Raw genomic sequence first — 18,511 nt, forward strand, 5'->3', positions numbered from 1 at the left:
CACAAACTCAAGCATGTAACATCACTGCAAAGTAGAGCTGGTTAACTGAAAGCAACTCTGATGAAGAAGTGCACCATCTTACACAAGTAACTCATTCAAGCACTCAAACATGCAACATCACGCTATGAATGACATTAGTGTCTAAGAAGATCATACGACTTATTAACAAATATCTTCTGATCATTTATTTGGCTGATATCTGTACACACAATAACATATATACCCATATCATATCACATGGCTTGTCACCTGACATATGTTTCAAATAAAAATTATCTCAAGGTGCCATTGTCTTTATTTAATAAAAGCAGTTATCTTTTGTCATAACTACAATACAGTTATCCCTTAGTTGTTTTGATTAGCATTAAAGAATATTTAAAATACTGGATTCCTAAAAGTTTGATTATAAAAAAAACAAGACTACACATATTAAAATTAATTTTCAAAATAAAAATCACAAAAATTGGAAACAATCACTGATTTTTATAAAAAAAATTTCTTAAAACTAAAACTACACGGTTATTCCTTACTACATTCAAAATACGTAAAGATGAATAATATGTATCCTAACAGTATAAGTATAATCTACTTCTTTCTTTGTCATGCACAGTATAAGACTGTTACACAATGAAAAATTCCTCCTATAACATAAACATCACAACTTTTAACCTACTGTTCTTTGGCCTGGCAACATGAGGAACCGTGGCATCACTGGGAATCCCAGGACCACCTTTGTTCACAGCTCGAACTCTGAACTCATACTGACTGCCTTCGTCCAGGTCAGTAACCTTAGCCCTTGTTTCACTAGCTGACACTTCCATTACTGGTATCCAATCAGGACTAGGTAGTAAAATAAATTCATAATTCAGGTGCTTTTTAATGTGAATTGTATAATTCAGGTTTCTATAATGCTGTATAAGATGAAGTGTGTAATTCAGATGTTTAAGCTGTTGGGTATGATAAAGTGTTTAATTCGAAAATGTTGGATATGAGGAAGTATGTAGCTCTGCTATTTATGATGCTAAATAAGATGAAGTGTGTAATTCAGATGTTTAAGATGTTGGGTATGATGAAGTGTTTAATTTATTATGTTGGATATTATGAAGTGTGTAGTTCTGCTATTTATGATGCTAAATAAGATGATGTGTGTAATTCAGATGTTTAAGATGTTGGGTATGATGAAGTGTTTAATTTGGATGAAGTGTGTAATTCAGATGTTTAAGATGTTGGGTATGATGAAGTGTTTAATTTGGATGAAGTGTGTAATTCAGATGTTTAAGATGTTGGGTATGATGAAGTGTTTAATTTGGATGTTTATTATGTTGGATATTATGAAGTGTGTAGTTCTGCTATTTATGATGCTAAATAAGATGATGTGTGTAATTCAGATGTTTAAGATGTTGGGTATGATGAAGTGTTTAATTTGGATGTTTATTATGTTAGATATTATGAAGTGTGTACTTTGGGTGTTTATTAAGTTGGATACAATGGAGTGTGTAATTTGGCATTGATTATGTTGGATATGAGGAAGAGTGTAATTTGGATGTTCATTATGTTGCATATAATAAACTGTTTAATTTGGATATTGATTATGTTGGATATGATGAAGTGTGTATTATGTTAAATACGAAGAAGTGTGTAATTTGGGCATTAATTATGTTGGATATGATGAAGTGTGTAATTTGGGTGTTCATTATGTTGCATATAATATGTAATTTGGGTGTTTATTATGCTGGATATCATGAAGTTATAATTTTCCTATACTGAAAATGTATTTCCGATAGGTACTTCCCTCTACTCACAAGATTAGCTATTCTCGTTTATTGCTGCCCTCTAAATGCAAACTTTTTATTACACATGCCACAAGAGATGGTATGATGAGGATCATACCATTTTCACCGCAAACCCAAGAACCGGGGAATTGAAAAACACTCTAATTCTTTGGTATTACAGGAGATTAACTCTGAGCTATAGATTCGGGAATTCAACATCTGGTATCAAAAGGAAACCTACTGCATACAATTAACTCCAGCAACCGTAAAACAGGTCAAGACCATCCAAAGGGCAAGAACGAGGGAGAGTCAAGGATAGAACCGGAATAATCCCACATATCCCTGCTGTGACCCACAACACAGGAGGAGGAAATGAAGGGAGGAAGATAGACAACCCTAAACCTGTGTGAGGACTTATGTTGCTTGGTTCACTTGAAATACAAAAACCAGCCCATGGGGTACCGACATCCACACAAGGGTAGAAAGAGGGCTTCCAATTGAAGGGTTGAACTGCATTTTGAAATCTCACCCCATTGAAAACACTGGCAGAACACCACCACCCTACTCTGAACTGAATGGTTAGAGCCATTTTATGTGGAACCCACCATGACCGACCATCCCAGAGGCTTGGAACTGGTAAGTGGTAAGGACTCCCATACTCCAATAGAAGAAAAGGGGGGCTGAAAATGAGTTGAAGAGCCCAGAGGTACATTGACACCCGAGACAGTGCAATGGGTGAACACAAAACCCTAGTTTTAAAAGCAGACCATACTGATATATTCAATCAAGGCATGGCAGGGATGGGCAGCTATCCCCTTGAAGTCCATGAGTGGTACGGTCTGGGACAGACCAATTTATAAAGCAAATATTGTGAGGTTATTCACCTACAAGCGATCTTGTGAAACACCCCATCTCAAAGGTAAGTGCACGAAGCCATGGAAAGAAAAAACGCTAGTCAACATGGCATATAGTGTGGATTTAGAGGTCAGACATGACTCACCACAGAGTGGGACCCATGTAATGAAGGTATGAAGAATGGGCCCCAGAAAATAAAGAAAATATTAATAAAGACTTACCCAGTGTCAGAGTCGCATCGAAGTCTGAAGTACAGCCACAGGTGGAAGGCAAAAACCTGAGGAAGCCAAAACCGCGATATGATGTAAGTAATGGGAGATGAATGTGTTAGGGTTGGTCCACATGCCCAACTGTAGGATTTCCTCCAAATGCCAATGAAGACGATAAGCAAGGGAAAAGGTGAAGTGTTGGATTTGATGAGAGGTAACACAGAACAAATTATGGTGGGAAGAGGACAATGAAGAATAAGTCAACTGGATCAAACGAAGAACCCAATTAGTAAGGGTAAAAGGGAGTGATCTCTGGATGAAGAGGGTTGCCACGGGATAAAGAGATGGAAACTGGAACCACAAAAGAAAGCCATGCAGGCAATATAGCAAAGAACATAGAAGTTTATCCAGATCAAAACATGGGTAGAGATGAGAAATAGAGGAAAGAGAAATAGGCAAAAAGAAGGAGTTACCCTCATGAGCCACCAAAGTTTTGGGAAGGAAGGAACAATCTGGATAAAGGAGAAGATAGTTATGGTGGTAAAGTGTGTGTGAGATGTTGATGGTGAACAAGTCAGACCGTTGATGCCCACAGGCACAAAAGAAGGAAATGCACCTTAAGGGACAGGTGAGACAAAGAACATGAGGAAATAGGTTTGAACGGAGGTAAGGTAAGGGAATGGATGACCACATTAATGTACAAATCTGGAAGAGCAGATCACAGAATCTGGAAGGAATGGATTAACATGGTAAAGATGGGTAAAAGAAAAACCCTATGGTAATGGGAAAACTGAAATGTATGGGATAAAGCTTCCTGATAACCTGAAATCGAGCAGACAGAAGACCCCCAGTCAAAAAGCCATGTGAGAAACTTGGAGATATCAGCAACCATAGAATGAGCAGCAGGAAATCCCTGAGCCTGGGCCCATGCGTGAAAGACCTTCCACTTTTGCTGATACACTTTCATCGAGGAAGGATGGATGGATTGAGCCAAATCTAAAGCTACATGACAGGAGAAACCAGAACTCCTCACCAAGGACCAGACAAAAGCCGGGCATGAAGACAGAGGATGTGATGTGCAGGATGCAGAACTGATGACTAGGGTTGATGAAGGAGGTTGGGTAATAATGGAAGTAGTACAAGAGGGTATAATTGTAGTTGGAGTAAACAAGGAAACCATGGTGGACAAGATCTTTCCGAGATGGGAATATGCAAATACGAATTGGAGACATCCATCTTGGTACTCCAGAGACCCAGAGAAAATGTCCACCAAAGAGTGAGGTAGGACTCCATGGTGAAACGTGGAAGGTAAACAAATCAACTGATGACAGGCCTCCAGTCCTCGGTCTTTTTGGGAACAACAAACAGACGGGAGTAAAACCCCAGTGAATGATGTGGAAGAGGTTCAATAGCCTAGTAGGTGAGGAGACCCTGTACCACCACTGATAGACACTGGAGAAAGGAAGAAAACAGGTACCTGAGAAGAGGGAGGTGGGGCAAGAAATGGAATTTTGAGGCCCTCTGACAAAACCTGAAGAGCCCAATCATTGGTAATGAAAGAATGCCAACAATGAACGAAGGCCGCAAGTTGAGCTCCCACCAAGTCTAAAACCACCAGATAGTCACCAGAACTGGTGGCGGTGTATCGTGTGTTGTTGAGAAAAATGATGAGTGGTGGCACTGCGAAAAGGAGGGACAGGTAAGGGCTGGGAAGGAGAAAGACGGGAAACTGGAATTTGTGCCACACTCTGCTCCAACTGAGATGAACAGGCTACCAGATGGAAAAAGGTAGATTGTTGCTGGACACATGCCACCCAAGACTCCAAGGACTCTGGGACCATATCAAAGATGAAACATCTTAAAAACGGAGCCATACACAAATCTCAGAGATAAGGAGCAGGTAAACGGGTTCTTGATAAAACTGCATCATGACCTGAATAGTCCCAACAACACATAAACCACGTTTGTAAAGCCAGAGCCAAAGACGACAAATGACTCAACGTGAAGGTTAGGAGGGAGAGGATGTACCAGAAAATCCCTCAGGATTTCTGTGAAGAGCCACAGATAGGAGATGAATTGTGGAAAGGTACTGCAAAAGAGTCATGAGGGTAAAATGGAGGCGGGAAAATTGGGTATGGGTGAGACTAACAGAAGAATCGGAGCCTCCCCCCCAGACAGGTAAAACCGAACCCAACAGTTGTTGGTCAAGATATGGACAGTTAGCCCTATGAAATGTGAAGGCAGACTGATCCGAAGCCCATGGGGGATGAGGATGAGACACACTAATGTCAGTGCCCACTGAGAGGCAAATTGTTTGGTACGGGTCATAAGAAACGGGAGGAAGGGATAAAACATCACATACCTGAAAAATAAAGTGCGAAAAAATATGGAAGGCCGAACAGAATCCTCAGGAAGAAGACACAGCAAATTCAGAATGTAAAAACAGGCAATCAAAATCCCCTTCGGCCTGCCCAGGTTCCACGGGTTCAGGAGGAAGTGGGGCAATGTCTGGAGATAGAGGATGACCCATAAAATGTTCAATCTCCCTGCAAATAAATGTAGACAAATCTCCTGACAGGTCACCAGCACCTGAAGCCTGTGGTAAAGCACCTGTCAATTGTAAGACACCTGAAGTGGAGGCATTAACTTCAAATTCATGTTGTATCAGTCGAAAAAAGCATTTGAAGTAAGAAATATATGCGATTAGAACAAAGGTAATTGGACCGATATGCTTTAAAAAAACAACTGAGTATGTGAGATGAAACCACTTTGAGAACAAATTCAAATTCAAACACTAATCAAGATGAAAAAAAAAGAAAGACGCTGCCAAACGAGAAGTAGTAGTTTGGGAAAAGGCACAAAGAGGAAGTCACGTGCGTCTCATGAGTGAACTATTCTCCTAATGGTGGAGAAGTGATGCATGATGATTTGCATGATAGACATGTAGGAATCATTTGATTCCAATAGGGGGTGGTGCAGAAGGCTTGTGGCATACATAATAAAAAACGTTTGCATATAGAGGGAAGCAATGAACGAGAATAGTTAATCTTGTGAGTAGAGGGAAGTACCGTATCAGTGTGTAATTTGGGTGCTTATTATGTTGCATATGATGAAGTTATCTTTAGTATAAACATTACATACAAAATCATATAAAATAACATAACATAAGCAAAGCAGGTAGCTATATAGAGTTCTATCTACTTCTGTTTGTCTTGCTTCTCCAGAATGTATCCAGTGAGAGGAGAACCACCATCACTTGCTGGAGGCTGCCATTTCAGTTTCACAAAGTCCTTGTCATAGTCTTCAATCTCTGGAGTCTCCGGTTTGCCTGGTTCATCTAGAATACAAAATTATGAGAGAGATAAAACCTTGCTTAATGATATTTATCAGTACACACTCAATATCTGAATGCCAAGAGTAAATGATCTTGATGCTGCTAAAGATAATAAAGTACTTGATTTTCTTTATTGTCAGTACATATCTTTCCAAACATTAAGTGTTTCATCTTTAACACATAGCTGTAATTTATACTTACTCTCCACTCAAAAAAGTACTACTACATTTTCATGTCAACACAAATGTTCAGTGAAACTTTTGGGTAAATATAACATCTACAGGTTAATAAAATTATGTCATACAGTATCACATAAGTTTACAGAACAGAAATGTTGTAAACAGATTGAATGATATAATACCAGAAGCAACTAATTCAACTAATCAGTTGTGTTTAACTAGATACAATGTGACCACCATATAAGTGATCAGTTTATATAATACAGATGTAGTAAGCAGACTGAGTGATATAATACCATAAACAACTAGTTCAACTGATCAGTTGTGTTTAACTAGATGCACCACAAGACTCGTGTATAAGAGAATAAGGCATCACCATCCTTCTCATGTTAACACTAATACAACCTATGTTTGCCTTTAGACTTCCTTCTATAAATATAAGCTTCCATACATCTAAGAACGTAATATTCTCTAGATAAAACAGTGACTAACCAAATGGATTTTTGGCTTCAGTGACTTTATCTGTTTCCAAAGGACCTGACTCTCCCTGTCTGTTTACAGCTCTAACTCGGAATTTATACTTTTTCCCAAGCTGAAGACCTTTAACCTATAAATAACAGAAGACCACATGTATAATTATATTATTCAATTATATTTTCTCAGCAGTAAGTTATATATTAAAAGGACACAACATTAGAAACATATGTAGAATCCAAACCATAATAGTTTTTTGTATAGTAAATCAATGTAATACACTCCATCTAGGAAATAAATGAAAATTTTAACAAAAATAACGTATCACCAAATCATTAATGCTGACTTCTTGTAACTAAGGGAATGCTCAGAGACACATTCTAACAATGACTTTTTGATACTAAGGAAAAGTGTAAATCTTTATAATGTAAACTTTAGAGAACTAAGAAAATTTGTTAGGTGTAAGAGTATGATTTAAATTGAATGTTATTTTTCAATAATTTATTGATATTTTATGAAACAATTTTCTACTGATAGTCATATTTCAGAAGAACAGAAAATTAATCAGCAAACTGATTATCTAAAAGAATGAATAAACCCAACCATTTGTTTTGGCACATCCATACACATTGAAACTAACCTTCAAGGAGGTTTCTGGTCCAACAGTTTCACCAGCAGGTATCCATTTGCCAGATTCAGTGTCCATTTTCTCAACATTGTAATGATCAATAGGAACCCCACCATCGTCCCCTGGTGGGTTCCATTTTAGTGTACATCCTTCGGCATGAACATCATCCACTTTCAGAGGACCAGCAGGTGGAGAAGGTTTATCTTGATGGAAAATACCTCGTAAGTTAAAACAACAACACATACTTTTACCTTCTATAGACACTGAGAGCATATAAATTAATGTTCTTTAGAAGTAAGGTATTTTCAAGTGCGGAAGAATGTGTTTAAATTATCCAGTTATATAGAAATCAGGTCACCAGTATGCTTACGTTTAAGACTTCCTTCTAGAAGTATGCCTTCTCTGTGATAGAAATAACATCACCAGCAAAAGTGTTTTTTTATTACTTTGTAGAAAATATTATTGTTCTATCTGTAAAAGATCTTATAAATACTAGTTCACTCCATCTAAGGCAATACCTAGTAAGATAAAGTTCCACAGAAAAATATATTTAATAACTTAGTAGAATGATCTAAAAAATGCTAGATGATTTATCAGATTTTTATATTACCAATTGTATATGGCCTTGATTCTTAGAAAATAGAGAATAACCATTTCTACTATAATAAAGATACTTAGATCAGTCCTACAGAAAACTAAGAATAACCATTTCTACTATAATAAAGATACTTAGATCAGTCCTACAGAAAACTAAGAATAACCATTTCTACTATAATAAAGATACTTAGATCAGTCCTACAGAAAACTAAGAATAACCATTTCTACTATAATAAAGATACTTAAGTAAAGTTTGTTCTCAATAAGTGTTTTTTTTGTAGGCCTGATCTAAGTATCTTTATTATAGTGGAAGTGGTTATTCTTGGTAAGTGGTTTTCTGTAAGCCTTATCTAAGTATCTTTATTATAGTAGAAGTGGTTGTTCTTGTGAAGTGGTTTTCTGTAGGCTTGATCTAAGTATCTTTATTATAGTAGTAAAGTTTGTTCTCAATAAGTGTTTTTTTTTGTAGGCCTGAACCTGCGGAAGTTGTTGTTCTTGTAAGTGGTTTTCTGTAGGCCTGATCTAAGTATCTTTATTATAGTCTCTGTAAGTGGTTTTCTGTAGGCCTGATCTAAGTATCATTATAGTAGAAGTTGTTATTCTCTGTAAGTGGTTTTCTGTAGGCCTGATCTAAGTATCATTATAGTAACAACTTCTACTATAATGATACTTAGATCAGGCCTACAGAAAACAACTTACCAAGTACAACCACTTCTACTTGAGCTTCATCCTTTCCATGTTCATTAACAGCTGTGATGGTGTACATTCCACAGTCTTCTCGCCTGGCCTGACGTACAGAAAGCTTAGTGTTATTCGGTTCACTTACAACCTTCACTCGGTCTGAGGATGTCACATTTCTATTTCGTAGTTTCCACGTTGTCTCTGGGGCTGGCTCCCCAATTACATTCACATCAAAATTGAACGAATGTCCTGCTTTGATTCGGACTTTATACAGACTAGTCTGTTCTATCTGAGGTGGTACTGAAAGAAATTCCACAGTAAAAATAAATAAAACAACTATACACTCCAGACATCCATATGATAATATGCCACTGTTAAATGAATAATTTAGTCCTTTACATTTGAAAAATACACAAGAACTGTAAATACCACATGCCAAACAGTCAATGGGGGTTCTTGCATGCTGACGCCATCCCACCAAAGATGACATGTACCTGTGATACGTCATTTTCATTACATGATATATATATTTCTGAGTGGTCACAGGTACCACATTTTCTTGGGGACACTTTGAATATGTAACTGAGACCTTATATATAACACCCACAAGATGGCATCACAAACTATATATACTTTACAGCGACACTACACTCTTCACTCGTGACCTGATGCATGCAGGTTTTTCTAACTGAAAGTTAAGAATTAAATTTTGTCTTCTTTCAACATTCAAACGTTGTAAACTAGTTTTGGTATGAGAAATACTTTTTGTAATGTCAGAGAATTACATAAACATTTAAATAGGGCTGTTTGACCATTTACAGATTTAATAATTTTGAAATTCTTTATACATGGGTGATAATGAATCGATTACACTCTGCAATTTTGCTAGTCAGTAAATTCCCATAATATATTTAAAACAAAATCATATCATATTGGTTATTTTCCGTAATGAAGCCTAGTGTCAAGGGATTAACATGTAGACAATTTACATACTGACACAACATGATAATTTCCAGAGATTTTTTAGAGCTCATGTATTTACCATATATATTATTTTCATTTTGCATATTTGTACTGACCTACTGTCACTAGTTTAGTATTTTTAGTAGCTGTTGATTACTAAAAGTGAATTATTCTACAATCAGGGTTGCTTGGTTAATCTACGGAATATAGATTTTATAAGTTTGGGAGAGTCCCTTTTATTTGAATTAATCTTTGTTTTAATCTGAAATGAACAAACATTTATATGGAAATTCTGATTAATCTGATAGGCTTCCATGTCAGGTTGTAGATTTTTCATTGCATTCAGGCTTTAAGAAATAGGCTACTAAATGGATTGTGAGTATGGGTTGAACTAACGTTTTGTCATATTAAGTTTATTTCGGGCCATCGAGTATCTTTATTTTGCAAGACTTAGCTTTAATTTAATTTAACTAACAATAAAGTATGGCTTTTATATTGTATTATCTGACTTTAAGTTGACTGACATATAGCTTCACAGTTTTTATATTTTACTACCAATATTTAATTTCCATGACAACAGCCTCATATACAGCCCTCATATCATAATATTTGACTTGCAAATGTTACTTTTATGATTTGTTCCTTTAATATTTCTAAAGCCATGTAATGATTAATACTTAAGTATGATAAAAAGATGGTAAATGAACAGTCAGTTTCAATTAGCAAAGCAGATACAAAGTTATTGTCTTAGCTATAAAATCACAAAATAGCACAATTTATTAGCAATTAAGGCAATTTAAGAGAACATGGACATCTTGTGAACAACTCATATGCTTTAATATTTCCCATACGGCTGAGCATTTGTTGAAACTTATTTCTAAATTGTTGTAGGTCTAGAAATTTTTTTAAAGTAAACCTCATTCTACCAGGGGACACAAATATAAATTTTGGCAGGGTAGAAGCCATCTTCAGCTGGGACAGTTTTATTTTTCTAACAAAGCACATATGGTTGCCCTTTGAAACAAATTGCCTATAGATATTGTGGAGGCAGTAAATTTAAGTGAATTTAAAATAAAGCTTGATAACTATATGGATGCTAAAGGCTGGCTTTGAGGTTTTTTTTCTTTTTACATAATAGGTTTAGTTCAGTTTAGAGGATGGGACAGCCTAGGTGGACCAATAGGTTCCCTTGTTGTCCCAAAACGTTATATTATAAAATTTACAAGGCTATGTATTCTAGTTATCATAATTTGGATTACACATATAAATGACTCAACAGCATAAAAAAAAAGTTTAACATAGTGAAGGTAAAGTCACTCAGGCCACTGAGGCAGTTTCCTGCTGCTAACAGAAAAACTAAGGTTGTAACAAAGGTTAAATTTTGACCTTCGAAGGTTCCAAAGGTTTAAAACTTCAATAGTAGAAATTTGCCAGATATGTGGATGATGTCACTATAACTATTAGTTTGATTAAAACCCCTTTAATTTTATGGTTTTTTTGTTTGAAATTAAGCACAAAGCTACACAATGGGCTATCTGTGCTCTGCCCACCACGGGTATCGAAACCTGGTTTCTAGCATTGTAAGTCCGCAGAAATACCGCTGTGCCACTGGGGGCTTAATTTTATGGGTAATCTATGTAAATAAGATAAAACATTTGCACCTAATTTAAAAATGTGATATAAAGAAGTGTAATCATGTTTTTAAATTTTGAATAAGAAGTAGGCATTGTTTATGTACATGTATTTGATCCATCCTATTTATAGTATGCTTTCATTACAAAAGCACTTTATTGTAGCCAATTAAAAGAGCCGCAGCCGACTTTTAAAAGCACAACAAATATTTACTTATTAGTCACCATTCCAAGCAGGTTAACAATCACAGTCATTTTATAGCAAAATTGTTGATTAACTAAACATACCTATAGACATAATAATAAGTTGAACAGTTTGACACTAACATTTCAGTTGGAAAATAAATATGAATGTGAACCTCCAACTATAATAAAAAATCTCAAGAGACAGTGCTATTAGCAGTGATATGTTTTTGTTGACAACACTGTTGATTAATTAAGCATACACCTTGGCTAAAGCGATCAGTCAAATGAATAAATAATAATAAATAAACACAGCAAAACAGAACAGAGTAATAGCAACACTTTGGTTAGAAAATATATGTGGACCTTAAACTATAACAAAAAGATTAATAAAAGACAGTGCAGCAGTGAAAAGTATCCAATGTTTAAAGTAACACTTTTCTTACCCCTTATACACTAGGTATTCTGTACATTCTCAAGAACCAACACAGACACTAATTGGGTGTGCCGCGCATCTGTGAAGCTAGCATAGTAATGATTACTGTGATTTTGAATTTCTGTATGTATCTTTACAGCCCCTGGCAAGCTTTTAATGAACAATAAAAGTCTGTTGTATACAAAAAATTAAAGATTTGCTTGTGAATTTCTAAAGCCTTTACTGAGTCAATCTGAGTGAAAGTTGGTATTCATGTCAAAAATAAAAATATTTGTTTTCAAACTATCATCTTACACTTTTCTTATTTCATTTACAAAACACCTAGAACCTCCTGAGTGAATATAAAAAGTATTTCAGTAAAGCTTTATATTCTATATGTTATTTTTTCTAACATAACACTAACTGTAGTGACATCTTCAAAATACAGTGGAACAACAATTTGAAAAATATGAAATTAAATCAAAAATTGTAATAGATATATTTACAGTTATTTATCCTAATAGCTTCAGCTTTCTGTATCTGCTTTCATTTGATTTTATGGTTTTAACTCTACTTTGAACCCTCTCTCGGTATGTGAAGATTTACAATATCTGTCTCATTGATATTTTGCAATAATTATAAGTTTTATTTCTTCATCTTTAATTTACAGAGTTCATGATACTTTGTACAGTTTAGACTCAAACATTACAAAGCAAAAAATATAGTTATTGTTTCATAAAATGTAGCATAAGCTAAAATTTGTCATCCTTGGTAATGTTGAAATTGAGGTCTCAATAAAGACTTGGAAATTCTGTTTCAGCACTGTTCCAGTTCTTCATAAGAGAGTAATGAACAAAAGAAAACTTCAATGGCAAGTCAGTCGTTGAAAGCTATACTAGTTTTTAAACACTCTGAACCATTTAGAAACTGATGATAGCAATGGCTATAAAGGTCATACACCCATTACATCTTCTGGAAATACTGGTGAAAATACCCCGCATAGTAAAAATACCAGGGAGGATTTAAAAGATCATGATAAAAATCCAGGTTCTGTTAATGGCCTTCCAGAAGAGGAACATGAAAATGACAATTTTGTAAGAAGTCCATATCCCTAAAAAAGTGATTTATTTCATGAGTGGCAAGGTCTTGATAGTGGAGATGATAATGAAATTAACACAAAAGAAGATGAACAAATAAATCAATATTCAACATGACTTAGCAGCGTGGGTTCTTCAATTTAATATTATACATTCTGCCCTTTCTAAACTATTGAGAGTTCTATTCTTGTAAACTCAAAAATGCATCATTAGAAACAAGCAGATCACCTATATATATCATACCTGTTTGTGTACCATTTTCTTCAAAATAAAGTTTATCCATAACTTTTATCATCCAGCCATAAATGTTTACATATTGTACTTCATTATGCAATCTCTGAGAATTAATCTTTCAGTATTTCATTACTTCTCAATGTACTATTATACATGAAATATAATTTATTTACTCATTGAAGTGTGATTTGTATGTTTTTTATTCAGAAATAGAGAAACCAACAATATTTTTTAAAATTAAGAAAAGTTTCAACTAAGTCTTAGAAAAGTTAATATCTGATGTCACAAGGAGAGGTAGTTGTGACATTTCTGAGTCTTCACTTTTGACTTGTCTGTGATGTCACAATGAAACATACATTTAGGAGGTAACTTGTGATGTATTGGAGAGGTCACATTCATTGGTGGGATATCCTGAATCTTTGTTTACAAAATTGTACCATAAAAGTTTATTTGTATCAACTGAATTGTATTGAACTGTTATAGAAATAATGTTGTGCTTCTATCACAGAACCAATAAAACATTCCTATCTCAGGAATGATCATATACTCCCAAAGACTTAAATTATAAGTGTGTTTTAATTTTGATGATAAATTTTTAAAAGAGCTTTCAATGTAAGTTCTAGGAAAACAAGAGAAAAATGCACTTCACTCAACAGCTTACATTAAGATTATTATCTAAAATTAATTTTGGTATTTTAACCTTAATGAAGGGAACACACAAATGCAACAGCTTAAGAAAATTGCAGAGAGGGTACAGAACTACTCATACATATCTTGAGGAGATTTCACAGTTTGGATAGTGCTACTCATAAAAATCTTGAGAAGAATCAACATTTTGTATAGCACCACTCAAATGCATATTGAGGAGATTACACAGATTGTATAGCAAAAAAATAATGAGGAGATTTCACCAATTAGTATAGGACTATTCATAAAAATATCAAGGAGATTCGTAGAATGATTAGGCCTATTCATAAAAATCTTGAGAAGATTCCAGAGTTTATATAGTACCATTCTAAAAAATCTTGAGCAGATTCCACATCTTGTATAAAACTACCACTAACAGAAGAGATTCCACAGTTTGTATAGGACTACTCATAAAAATTGAGGATATTCCACAGAATGAACAGGACTACTCATAAAAATCTTGATGATATTTCACAATTTGTATAGGACTACTCATAAAACCGAGAGGAGATTCCACAGGTTGTACAGCATAGAAATATTGAGAAGATTACACAGGACTTGATCTGCTTAGTTTTGTTTCAATCCATATTTCACATTAATGTTTGATCCTTATGTTATTTTTCCTAACTGACTTTATGAATGACACACAACACCTAAAAGTTACAACACATAGCATGTTTATAATGTGTTTAACTATCCACCCCACCCCCCTATGTCACTCCCCAAGGAAACTATGGGTACATACCAAGTTTGATGACAATTAGTAGAGTGGTTCACCATGTTATGACAGCGGAAGTCACGCGATGCTGGGAGCATGTGCATTGGAGTTTCTAGAAGGATCATGACTTAACGGGGAACCTCGCGAATGTCCCAGTGTTTGCTAAATGCCCTCTTTTTTTAGTATATAAGCCAGCGATAGATAGATATACACATAGATTGAAGATAGAGATAACTGAGTCAAGCAAACAGTAGGCACCGTAAGTAAAGTGTGTGAATCACTGTGATTTAAAGTGTGTTATAAAGGTTGTTAAGTTTAAAGTGACTGTGGAAATTAACGAGAAAGAATAAACTAGTTTTAATCAAGAACGGACTTGTATTGCTGAAGTCACTCAGAAAGAATTGTTACTGGAAATTATCAAACAAGCAGATATGTAACAACCAGTTACAAACAGACATAAAGCACAGTAAAGTTACTCCCTAGGTCCTGTGGGTTGTGGCAGGCTTGGTCCCAAACTTTTGTCAAATAATAGTATAGATATGCTCATCCTATATAGTCTAGCTAGTTTGATGTTCACATTTGCTTTTTTTTACACTGCATCAGACCACAGAGATAGATAATAAAGGTTACTGATAGAAATGTGCTCAATATCTTAGATTATTGCTTTAAATGAATTACAGAAGAATGAAGAATTCTTTAACTAAATGCTAGATAATCATCCACCTATTTCTTTTTACAAGTATTTAGCTTGTGGTTACTTGAGTAACAATTAAACACTTTTACATATAGCTTAATGGAGCTACTTAATTTGATGACTGCATTAATTCACATTTTTATCAATTTAAATGAATCAGTTATTACTAAAATAAAGTATGCAAGACAGAGAAAAATATTATTCTATGGAATTTACAGAAGTCCAGAGAAGCTTACATCTTCTTGGCTTTGTGACCACAGGCGTGCTTGCTTCACTTGGTGTTCCTGGTCCAGCCTTATTGACGGCTCGAACACGAAACTCCAGTGGTTGACCTTGTATGAGATCTGGAACAGTAGCTTTGGTTCGAGTGGCTGGAACTTCCAATGCTTTCTCCCAGTCACCAAACTTGTCCTTCTTTTCTATGATATAGCCAGTGACAGGAGAACCACCATCACTTTCAGGTGGTGTCCATTTAAGATCCACATGGTCTTTGTCCCAGTCAGTTGGTTCTGGTTTTCCTGGTTGGCCTGGCTCATCTAGATGTAAGGTAAAATTAGAAACAAAGTTTTTAAGATATGCTTGAGTTGATTTTCTTCTGGCTGTTCCTGCATCATGAAAACAATTCAGCAGGTAGCCCAAAATATTATAAAAATTACGGGCACATGCAAAGATTGTAGAAAATACTGACAACAAAATTAGAAATATCTTATAAAATCTGTATTTATACACCATGATAACATCAATTTGAATCATATAAGATCGTTAGTTATAGTACCCATAAAAAAACTTCAAAAATGTAATATTTAAATTCCTCTATTTGTTAATCTAATACAAAAAAAAAACTAAAAAATATAGTTATAAAAACAGATCATCATGATTAGATATTTTTTAACAGATATAAATTATAACATTTTGTGGAAGATTACATTTATTAAGTTGATAAACAATTAGTTCACAGTAAATAAGGAAAAGAAAACTTTGAGTGAAATTTAAGTAACGTTCCGTTCACTGTATTTCTACCTAGTTAACAACACTTTCTAACATACCATATGGATTCTTTGCTTTAATAGGTTTCTGTGTTTCTAGGGGTTCAGATTCACCCTCCTTATTTAAAGCTCTAACCCTGAACTTGTAGTCTTTGCCTGTAGTAAGCCCTGTTACTTCCATAGCTAGAATGAAAACAATGAAATAAATGTATCAATACCTATCAAATAAATATCACATCATTATTTTTTAGACTACAGGAAAATCATCTGCTAAGAATTAAAATATATTTAATTTTTTTAACAATACAAAACAGTATTTTGAAGTTTCAAGAATACACAAGATGCTGCCTGACACATACATCACCATCAACTTAGTCCAGGTATCTTAAACTAGAACTTCACAAGGTGACTTGAAATTGATTTACCAGAATGCACTTTCTATGTCTCATTACCTGGTTCCTTTTGTTTCCCTACAGGAACCCAAACCCCTGATTCTGGATCCATCTTCTCCACTTCATACCCTTCAAGTGGCACACCTCCATCATCCTTTGGTCGTTTCCATTTTAGTCTGCATCCTTCTTTGTGAACATCCAGAACTTCAAGCGGTCCCTCTGGAGGAGTTGGCTTATCTATACCCCAAAGAGAAATTTTCAAGTTAAGACTAATGCTGTAATCAATTTCTGTACATAAAAGTACAGACAAACAAACAGCAATGTTCATAACACTATACATGCTACCATTAACAGTATTGGTTACAATGTGTAATGTTTCTATTTTATTACTATTATTTTATTGTTATATTTTTATTATACAAATGATTTCACATTTTTAGATTAGTATATATATTTATAACTAACCTAAGCCTATTGGGCTGGCCAATCCATATAAGATATTATTGAGTTTATGCCAAAAATGCTGTTAATAGTAAGGATACCCAACTGATGAAATAATGCATTCTAATCTTTATAAGTAAGAACATAAAAACAGTATATTTAGTTAAATATACTCACTATTGGGTTGATTGTTTTTTTTTATCTATGTAGGTAGCTTGCTCTGATAAAAAGTTGATATTAATGTATAACTATTTAAGACTACAATAGTGCTTTCACTGTACAAGTAGAACATAAAAATTCTCACATGAACCACTTATTTTTTGATAAAATACTAATTAGAGTAACTTTTTTTTTAAATAAACAATTCCTGAATTGGGCAAATACTAACATTAATAACACCACTCTAAACATTTTCAACTGCTATTCATGTAACAGAGAAAAAATATACAGATCTTGAATTGATTCTGTGTTTGTAACAACATCTAGTATTATTTGTGGATAATAATTAGATTTTGCTACCCAGGGGCACAGGTGAAGAATATAACTGACAGAGCAAGAGATATAATAAAGGGGGCTAGCAATGATGCAGTTTTTGTTGTGCATATAGGGGCTAATGATGAAGAGAAAGATACGTTAGAAGAACTAATTAATAAGTAAAAGGGGTTATTTAATTTCTATATGCATATTGGTGTAAAGAAGACAGATTAATACTAAAAATAAACAACTTTATAACACCAAAATGTTATTCTTATTTAATTAGACACTCAACATTTCACTTTACAGCTTCTTCAGGAGTTTTTGCTAAAACACAAACCAAAACTGACAGTACAAAGCTTCAAATGGTCTAAATAAGCTTTGTACTGTAAGTGTTGGTTTGTGTTTCAGTGAACACTCCTGAAGAAGCTGTAAAGCAAAATGTTGAATGTCTAATTAAATAAAAACAACATTTTGTAGTTATAAGGTTGTTTATTTCTAGTATTAGCAAGTACAAGAGGTTGATAAAGGCATTTAAAGAAAAAAGTCATAACTTAATTGTGTCAGGGATACTGCTGAGAATTAATTGTGGTGATGAAATTATGAGTAGGTCACTAAGGCTAAATGCTAGGCTTAGGTTAATATATAAGGATGAGCAGATAGGCTGTTTCCACTTGTGGGATCAGTTTAATGGCAGAAGAGAGCTTTTTGGAAGGGTAGGATCTGCCTTGTCTGCAAGGGTTATTAACTCAGTTGTAACAGAAGATTTAAACTAGGACTAGATAGTGGTGAGGGCCAGGATAACCTAAATGCAAAAAAAAGATGTAGAAAAAGGTTTAGCATAGGAAATAAGTATAGAAGAAGTTA

General features: G+C 34.6%; 1 protein-coding gene across 1 annotated transcript in view; it reads right to left on the reverse strand.

Annotated features, from left to right (window-relative positions):
- LOC106467866 (twitchin-like) overlaps positions 1-18,511 on the reverse strand; it is a gene marked incomplete at both ends in the record, with an annotated part of 159,370 nt that overhangs the window by 97,120 nt on the left and 43,739 nt on the right. Inside the window, 8 exon segments of the mRNA XM_013928247.2 lie at positions 674-840; positions 6,038-6,173; positions 6,842-6,956; positions 7,464-7,654; positions 8,748-9,029; positions 15,588-15,887; positions 16,398-16,520; positions 16,790-16,966. Coding sequence (XP_013783701.2) covers positions 674-840; positions 6,038-6,173; positions 6,842-6,956; positions 7,464-7,654; positions 8,748-9,029; positions 15,588-15,887; positions 16,398-16,520; positions 16,790-16,966 — 1,491 coding nt within the window.

Source organism: Limulus polyphemus, unplaced genomic scaffold (genome assembly GCF_000517525.1).
Source record: "Limulus polyphemus unplaced genomic scaffold, Limulus_polyphemus-2.1.2 Scaffold2772, whole genome shotgun sequence".
NCBI lineage: Eukaryota > Metazoa > Arthropoda > Merostomata > Xiphosura > Limulidae > Limulus > Limulus polyphemus.